Genomic DNA, 8,569 nt, shown 5'->3' on the forward strand with positions numbered 1-8,569 from the left:
ACTTCAGCACGAACGCTTTACGGTCCACAATTGGCCGATCGGTATAACAAAACTCTTGGTCGTGACTCTCAACAACAAACACAACGAATATGTACTCGCTACCAAATGCAGCCCTCAAGGCAGTCAGAACTCCAGAAGAACGATTCACCAACTTGCCCGACTACAATTACAAACCTCACTACATCCAATATGGTCACTTGCGAATGTCTTACATTGATGAGCAATCACCCATCTTTGATCTAAATTCTGGAGAACTCGTTTATGGAGCTAGCGAAAGTGAAGTATCGACTGAGATCTACTTGTGCTTACATGGCCAGCCGACTTGGGGATACTTGTACCGTAAAATGGTTCCAGTGTTTTTGGCCAGTCGTGGGCGACGCAAGACTGGTGGTGTTAAGAAGCTGGTCAGGAGACGTGTTATCGTGCCTGATCTAATAGGTAAATGCTTTTACTTTGTTGCAGTTTACCATGAGACAGTTTACAATCGGTTAATCATTAGGATTTGGAAGATCTGATAAACCACTCGAGGCTTCAGAGTACACGTTTGAACTACACAGGGACTCGATACTCTGCCTAATCACGAGGCTGGATTTGAAGAATATTACTCTAGTTTGCCAAGACTGGGGTGCGTAAACGCAACTGCCTTGCGACGAGTCTTGATACAAACTTGCACTCTTTCAACTAGGAGGAATAATTGGCTTAACAATCCCAATGGACATGCCAACCAGATTCAATCGGATACTAGCAATGAACACATGCCTCCCATTAGCTGCGCGCATACGTCCAGGCTTCCCCATCTGGCGCCAATGGTGCAACGACAGACCCGACATGATTGTATCTGAAATACTATCAGATCCACATTCACCATTAGGACTCGGGAACGCTAACTTGTCACAAGCTGAAAAGGATGCATACGATGCTCCATTCCCTGATATTACGTACAAAGCAGGTGCGAGAGCGTTTCCGAATCTGGTGCCCGAAAAGGGGGTTAAGAATGGACCTCCAGAGGGGCTTAGAGCAAGAGAATGGTTGGGATCGCCTGAAGCGGCGTATCTCAAAGTGTTTTTAGCCATTGGGCATCAGGTATGGCGAGCTGTCTGCAACAAGTTCGGTTTACGTAGACATTTATAAGGCATTGCTAACCAAAACACGCCATATAGGATCCGTGTATTGGATCAATGGTGATGAGAGCTACAGCATCACTGTTTAGCTCTGGTTGTGCGATTCTTGATTTGCCCGAAGCTGGGTACGAGAAACACGTTGACTTTTGAACGTCAACTCAGATACTAACCAGATTCCTATAAACCTACTTCATCCCAAAGGCATTTTGTGCAAGAATGGGGCCAGACCGTCGCAGCCAAAGCGCTCGACTATTTCGAGGCTGTTTCTAACATCGACGTGTTGCCACCTAAATCTAAATCTTCTAAATTGTAACCGTGTCCACACGTTTATTATAAGAAAATATCTTGTTATATTGCTCAACGCCCCAGGTTAACGCCTTTCTAAACACGCGCTAAACACCTCCTCGCCGCCATACACTATCGACACAATAATGGAGACAAATTTTGACGTCAAGACCTTCATCCTAGCACTAGTGTGCATCCTCATAGGCTTCATAGTCGGAAACTTAAGAGGCCGTCAGAACGGAGGAGGCTACCAAGTATACATCTCGTTTACAAAGAAACTGACCTTGAAATTTCGAAATGTAACATTTTCTGCCTTATAGCCGGTGAATCCAGCAGATATAGTAGACTTTGACGATGAAGAAGAACCGAAAAAGGGTGTAGATGGTCTGAAGATGGTAATGTTTAATAGTATGATCCGAGCGAATGCATCAAACATTAACACCTACTTTTGAACAACAACAGGTACTAGTTATCAGAAAGGATCTAAACATGACAAAAGGCAAAATCGCTGCTCAGGTTGGACATGCTACCCTTGCAAACTACAAGGCTAGTCAAGTTGCGAGTCGAGATGTAAGATCACACGACATGTTTATCATCAGTCACTCAACACGTTTCGTTTTTCTAGTATTTACGGCGCTGGGAAATGCAAGGCCAAGCAAAAGTATGTCTCAAGGTTGACGACGAAAAGGAATTGGTGAATATTATGAACGCTGCATTGTCAAAGAATCTGGTCGCCAGAGTTGTGAGAGATGCCGGACGTACTCAGATAGCAGCTGGATCCAGGACTGTGTTAGCTATTGGACCAGGTAATTGCTGCAATGGAATGTACGTTCTGAAGAGTTTCGTCACTGACATCCTTTTCTCGTCTTAGCTCCCATCTCCAAGGTGATTTTGAACTTGCAAGTCAGACTGCTGGCTCTTCAATTGGAACTAATGCATTTTGTTTATAATAGATTGATGTCGTTACTTCACACCTCAAATTGTATTAAACTCATGCAAACCTCAATTTTTTTCAATTTAATTGTACAGACACATTCGAAAACGTTCCCAAGCTCGCGAGATGTACTAATCCCACTGTGTCCACTGTTTCAAATGCGTTCAGCTTAAACTTTCTGCTGAGCTTCCTTAACACGCCTTCCCAACATTTTTCAAACCCACGATCATCACTTAAACACGATGACAACAACTTTAGATACCCTGCCGCACGAACTCATCATCGGGATACTGAATTTCTGTGATCTGCCCGAACTTTCGAAGGTCGCTTTAGCCTGCCGGTCTCTCCACAATGTTTTCGAAGACGCTCTTTCCAATTATTGGCACAAACAGCACTTTGACATACGGAATTGGCCATCTCCACACCTGGATAAAGCGTCTCTTATCGATAAACTAAAGTTTGCTTGCAGATCGGATCGTCAGTTTCTATCGGGAACGGTGTCATCAACTAAAATGGTCAGTGCTGATTTGGTCAACTGCCGGAGGAACTTAGTCGATTGATCTACATCTGACGCTGCTCGTTTTTCTAGACGAAATTCATAGCCAGAGGACCATCACACCAAGCACGTGCCTTCTACCGTAACGAAGACTTTATGCCCTTAATCTCACTAAACCCATCTGGCGACGTCGCAGTCGCATACGGCAAAGAAATCGATATATACTCGCTCTCAGTAGCTCAGGGAAACCGTAAATGGTGTGGCCGAATGAGCATACATAAAGACGATCTAGATGTGACGAGCATGTCGGTCTCCAAGACCGCTGTTTATACAGGTGACGAGACAGGACGGCTAGAACGATACGACCTGAAATACCAGTCGCCGAATGAAGCTGTATTGTTTGCTACTCCAGCTTGGAGTATCCTCACGAATCATGAAACCGGCAAACACCGGATTACAGGCATCCTGCAGCATCGAGATAGACTAGTTACCACCGGTGTGGACCCAAAAATACGAGTATATAATCCATCCGATGGAAGTGAGGTCGACGCCCTACAAGTCAGAACCCCAGAACACAAGGACCGGTTCACATCCCTCACGACAGTCCCACACACTAACTATATAGCAGTAGGCAGCACGCAGTGGAAAGCAAACTCGTCCAATAGCCCACTTCGATTACTTACAGTCACGCCAAGTGGACTATGCCTCGACAAGGAGCTCTTTAGTCACAGAACCAGCGTATTCGGCCTATCACCCGCAGGGTCTCATATGTTTGCCTCCGCCTCATTTGACGGGACTGCCAAACTATGGGACGTACGATCGCCAGATCCGTGTATTAAAACAATTGAAGACGCGGATGATTATGCCTTGTTTTGTATTTCGGTGGATGCAGGTGGGAGGCGACTAGTGTTTGGGACGTCGCATTACGGGGTTATTAGATTGTTTGATATGCGATATTTGCCAGAGAGTGGCAATAGAGTTACGAGGGGTGCTAGGAGTGTGTTTATTGGTGGGAAGAGGGTACATATTATCGCATTGATATTATTCTAGTCATTCTGCTGATCCTCTTTTGGTGTAGGCAAGAAGTCCAGTGTATTCTGTGCAAGCTACGGATGCTCATGTGTATGCTGCGTATGCAAACGAACTGATTATGGTGGCTTGGGATGGTCATCCTGCCTGTCAACTTGGGCCAGAAACGTAGAAACATTTTAGAGTCAAAACGTAGAGAGATTGTAGATCATAAGAGTTATATATCCATGTATTTGAGCCATTGTAAAAGATATTTTACGATTACATGAAATTGTTGACTGAAAAAAAAACTTCTGTGCCTGTGCACTATTATTGGGCAACGACGACTAACTACTCCAACTGAGACAAACTCTAGACATTAACACACACTTCTTCTACTGAGACACACTCGCCAAACACTGTAAATCAAGTCCTTGACCCACTGCTCTAGCCAACAATCCAACCCACGGCCCGTTATAATCCAACGCTGGTTCACTCTGATCGAAATTACTTCTCTTGTCTTGGAACCCGTCCGTCACAGATGGGCCTCCGGGGATGGCGCCATAAAGAGGGTACAGATTAGGAGTCTTGGAATTAATATTTGTGCTGCTTTGGCTGTACGGATGATGGAGGTTTCTTGGTGAAGTAGGGTTTGATGCAGCGACATAGCTTGCTTTTCTTGGGTTGCATCCGAGCACGTAGCGGACTTGTGAGTCGATGATCTGGGTGTATGCGGTGGTGCTGATGGTTGAGTTCACAAAGTCGGTAAAGTAGCCCATGGCATAGCTTGTTGCGAGAGCGTTTACCAATGATGGTGGGGAATCAAACCTTTAAAGGTAGAGAAAAAAAAAGTAAGTCACATCTCTCAAGTCCAGAAATATACAATAGGAAGCTTACTTGAACCACAACAATCCTCCAGGCGTCTTAAACACGGCAGGCTTCGCTCCCGTCTTCACCACCGGTGTATTAATCATTTGGGCAAAGTATGCTTTTGCATCATTAACATAGACAGCCTGGTTTGTCAGCGCTGCCAACAACACCACCACATACGGGCTCTTGAAATCCCAAGACGGTGGATCAGGCTGTACATTTCCAAGCCCGTGTTTCTTGTACAATGATTCAGCTTGAGCGAGGTCAGTCTTGTTTCCAGTAGCACGGTACGACCAGATAAATCCTAGTGCGAGCTCGTCTTGGTATGAGGAGGAACCGTAGTGTTGTCTTGTGTCCAGGAGATGGGCAGAGTATTTGCCACGGTACAAATTTGCGAAATCTAGTAGGTCTCGAGCATGTTGTCGCAAGAGAGCCGAATATGTGGGGTCAACGGCTGCGAAAACGATTGATGCAGCTGATAACGCGGCTGATGCTTGTGCGGCTACATCAGTACCAGGTAATTTGGGGCTGAGAGAGAACGACTTTCTTGGCTGATATGCTATGGGAAGAACTGAATGTCAGGTTCAAGATAACGTATATTGACCCATAAATATCTTACGATCTTGCAACGGAGGCCCCCAATAATTATCATCATCATTTCCAACTCCAGTTTGATAGTAGAATACATCTTTAGAAGGATGGCACTTGATGATGAAATCGGTTCCCCAACGAATAGTTTTCAGGAGCCAGCTGGTTTGGTTTGCGAGCTGGAATCCGTGGGCGTAATCAACTCCAGACCATGCGAGCATCATCATGGCGTAAGAGCCAGGTAGTCCGTATTTGGGATAGTCGCCTGCGTCATTGTAACTAGGAATAAGGGAAAATGTAAAGTTAGATCAAATGATCATTTTCTATGAGAATCCCGACGTCCAGGATGTATCTCTTCGAATTGCAGTGTAACAAGACAACGTAGACGTTCTGCATCTTTCCGATCGCCCAAATCCCTCCAAAACAACCAAAGCTCCGAAGTTCCTTCATTCTCTCGAACTTACCCTCCAACAAGATCAAGACCAACATCCTTCCCATCCGTCAAGAATGTATTGTTCTGAGCCCACCAGACTCGAGTATCCGATGGCAACACTCCCTCCCTCTGCGCTTCATAAAACCACAAAGACATGATCAAGTTACATTCTAATTCATTCGTGACATTGTGGCAGGGATGGAAGACGTATTGTCGGTTGTAAGTATCAGTAATTCTAGTAAATTAAATTAAAGATTATCAGTACAGAGATCAGATATTGGTTTGTTGCAGTTATGAATTCAGAATGAAATGCGCACTTGTTTGATGAAACTGGATTTGGAGCTTGTTGCGAGTTGCCAGTAGGAGCAGCGAGTACATGAGACGCACAAAATATTACAAAGAATTGTATCCAGAGTCTCATTGAAGGCATGTTGCCCATCGTTGGCAGTGAAAAATTCCCACCCAGGTTTGAGAATCGTTCTAGACTGATCCTGACTTGATTGCCCAACGAAAGTAGCTGGAAATGTTACAGATCCTTTAGTACAGCCGATGGAGCCCCTCTCTCACCGCGTCAGCTCTATGGAATCTATAAGTGTCAGGGCTTGCTGAAACGTTTGGTGTTTGTTTTGAATGGTGATCCAGCAAGATGGGCGCCTTTCTCCTTTTCGCCCCTTTTCAAACTCTTGCGAGTCACACGTTGGTCAAGATACAACAAACGTATTTTGCAATGCTATTAACTAGTTCCTTTTATTAGAACTCTTCTCACTATTAAATACTTGACTACTATTACTATTAAATTTCTAGCAACTGAAACTCGCACCTTGAGCTACTTTTCTAGCCAACAAGCCAGTAAGAGGACCATTGTAATCCAAGGCCGGCTCGCTTTGTGCCCAATTCGACCGCTTGTCAAAGTACACATCATGTACGTTCGGTCCACCAACTAAGGCACCATACAGAGGGTACTTGTTTGGAGCTGGATCGTCGACGGTCGAGGATTCCGAGTATGGATGGTGAATGTTTCTTGGTGAAGTTGGATTTGATGCAGCCATGTAGTTGATGTTGTTTGGGTTGCATCCGAGGGCATACTTTAGTTGTCCATCACTGAACGCGGCATAGGTTGTGTTTGGGAAACCGTGGTCGATGTAGTAAGCCATTGCGAAAGATGCAGCCATGGCATTGACGAGTGAAGGAGGCGAGTCATATCTGTTGATTCAAGTAAAATCATGAATATTGTTCTTAGCATTCTAGCGAGAAACATAGACTACGTACCTGAACCACAAAAGACCACCGGGAGTTTTCGACATGCCATACTTTGACGCTGTGGGATTTGAAACAGTTCGCGTTGGAGCGGTGACGATTCGATTGAAATATCTCTCGGCTGAAGTGTGGTAAACGTCCTTTCCGGTGAGGACAGCAAGCATCGAAGTGACATACGGGACCTATTGTAAAGTCTCATTTCAACCAAATTATATTTGTTAATATAATTTCTCAGATTTTGATACCTTGTTATCCCAACCTGGGGCAGCATCATTGTCGCCAAGATCATTGTCAACCCATATAGTTTCAGCGCACGCCAAGTCGGTCTTGTTACCGGTAGCTCTATACGACCAGGCATAAGCAAGAGCGAGCTCGTCGTTGTAATCGCTTGAACCTGCAAGTATCAGATCAGAAATGGTCTTGAATGGGAAAAATCTCGTGATTCGCGCTCACCATAGTGTGCTCTAGGATCAGCATTCCACTGATCGTATGTACCATGATACTGATCAGCAAAGGTCAAGAGGCTTCGAGCATGCGAAAGCAAGGTTTTGGCATAGGTGGGATTTACGGACTGAAACACGATTGCGGCGGAATAAAGAGCAGCCGACGCTTGCGCTGCCACATCCGAGCCGGCATGAGTAGCATCAACTCGGAGAGAAGTACGAGCCTGGAATGCTAATAGGCGATGCGATTGTTTCTTGTCAGAAAGTCAAAGACAAACAAGCCGCTTTCAGCATAACCCAACTTTTCACTCACGATCTTCGAGAGGCCTTCCCCAATAGTCGTCATCAACATCACCAATTCCAACTTGGTGATAAAAGACATCTGGTTTAGGATGGCTCTTGATGATGTGATCGGTTCCCCATTTGATCGTGTCGAAGAGATACTTGGCTTGCCCAGCGTTGAGATAGCCTAAAGCATAATCAACTGCTCCCCAGGCCACCATCATGGTTGCGTAAGCTCCAGGAAGACCGTATTTGATGTAATCGCCGGCATCAGCAAATCCACCAGTTAAATCAACCCCTACATCAGCACCATCTTGCAAGAAGGTGTTGTTCTGAGCCCACCATACACGATTGTCAGCAGGCAAAGATCCTTGTTTCTGAGCTTCAAAAAACCTAGGCAAATGAGAGACTTCAACAAGTGGCAAACACAAAACAAACCATTGCAAGTGAACTCACCACAAACTGAGAGTCAAGTCACACTTGAACTCGTCAGTTATACCATGACAAGGATGCTTGGGATGATCTCGTGAATAGTAATCAGTTAAATCAGTTCTCTTGTGCAGTGAAGAAGAAGCAGAAATTGTGTCTGTCTTGGTTCGAATTGGCACAAAGATGGAAGCAGAATCGGATATTGGCGAGTCAGATGTTGGTGAATCTGGTGTACTTGGAGTTGGAAAGGCAGCAGCATTGGTAACAAGTGCCAAACTTGTAGCAACGAAAAGATTGCGATACTTCATTGTTTGTCACGTAAGGTTCGTGATTTGAAGTTTGAACCGTGTTGTTTGCTTATTTGTTTTGGCAGGTCGGAATTGCTGGTGAGACTTCCCTGCGAGGTGTAAAAGATGGTCGTGT

General features: G+C 45.0%; 4 protein-coding genes across 4 annotated transcripts; 2 read left to right on the forward strand and 2 right to left on the reverse strand.

Moving 5' to 3' along the window:
- Positions 1–89: 89 nt before the first annotated feature.
- Positions 90–1,434, forward strand: SmJEL517_g05865 (uncharacterized protein; the record flags this gene model as incomplete). Its single annotated transcript, XM_031171791.1, has 5 exons — positions 90–438; positions 500–625; positions 686–1,083; positions 1,161–1,246; positions 1,323–1,434. 5 exons carry the CDS (start codon positions 90–92, stop codon positions 1,432–1,434), a joined length of 1,071 nt encoding a protein of 356 aa, XP_031022240.1.
- A 118-nt stretch (positions 1,435–1,552) lies between these two features.
- SmJEL517_g05866 (uncharacterized protein) lies at positions 1,553–4,037 on the forward strand (the record flags this gene model as incomplete). Its single annotated transcript, XM_031171792.1, has 7 exons — positions 1,553–1,660; positions 1,727–1,801; positions 1,869–1,976; positions 2,032–2,212; positions 2,278–2,291; positions 2,930–3,856; positions 3,915–4,037. The coding sequence occupies 7 exons, from the start codon at positions 1,553–1,555 to the stop codon at positions 4,035–4,037; spliced, it is 1,536 nt and encodes a 511-aa protein (XP_031022237.1).
- Positions 4,038–4,239: 202 nt separating this feature from the next.
- On the reverse strand, positions 4,240–6,174 carry SmJEL517_g05867 (cellulase; the record flags this gene model as incomplete). The annotated part of the gene is made up of 5 exons (XM_031171793.1): positions 4,240–4,672; positions 4,742–5,273; positions 5,334–5,581; positions 5,767–5,970; positions 6,053–6,174. 5 exons carry the CDS (start codon positions 6,172–6,174, stop codon positions 4,240–4,242), a joined length of 1,539 nt encoding a protein of 512 aa, XP_031022238.1.
- Positions 6,175–6,485: 311 nt separating this feature from the next.
- On the reverse strand, positions 6,486–8,454 carry SmJEL517_g05868 (cellulase; the record flags this gene model as incomplete). Its single annotated transcript, XM_031171794.1, has 7 exons — positions 6,486–6,493; positions 6,556–6,938; positions 7,005–7,174; positions 7,238–7,386; positions 7,446–7,667; positions 7,749–8,110; positions 8,174–8,454. 7 exons carry the CDS (start codon positions 8,452–8,454, stop codon positions 6,486–6,488), a joined length of 1,575 nt encoding a protein of 524 aa, XP_031022245.1.
- Positions 8,455–8,569: the final 115 nt, after the last annotated feature.

Source organism: Synchytrium microbalum, assembly GCF_006535985.1.
Source record: "Synchytrium microbalum strain JEL517 chromosome Unknown SmJEL517_scf0062, whole genome shotgun sequence".
In the NCBI taxonomy this organism is placed as follows: domain Eukaryota; kingdom Fungi; phylum Chytridiomycota; class Chytridiomycetes; order Synchytriales; family Synchytriaceae; genus Synchytrium; species Synchytrium microbalum.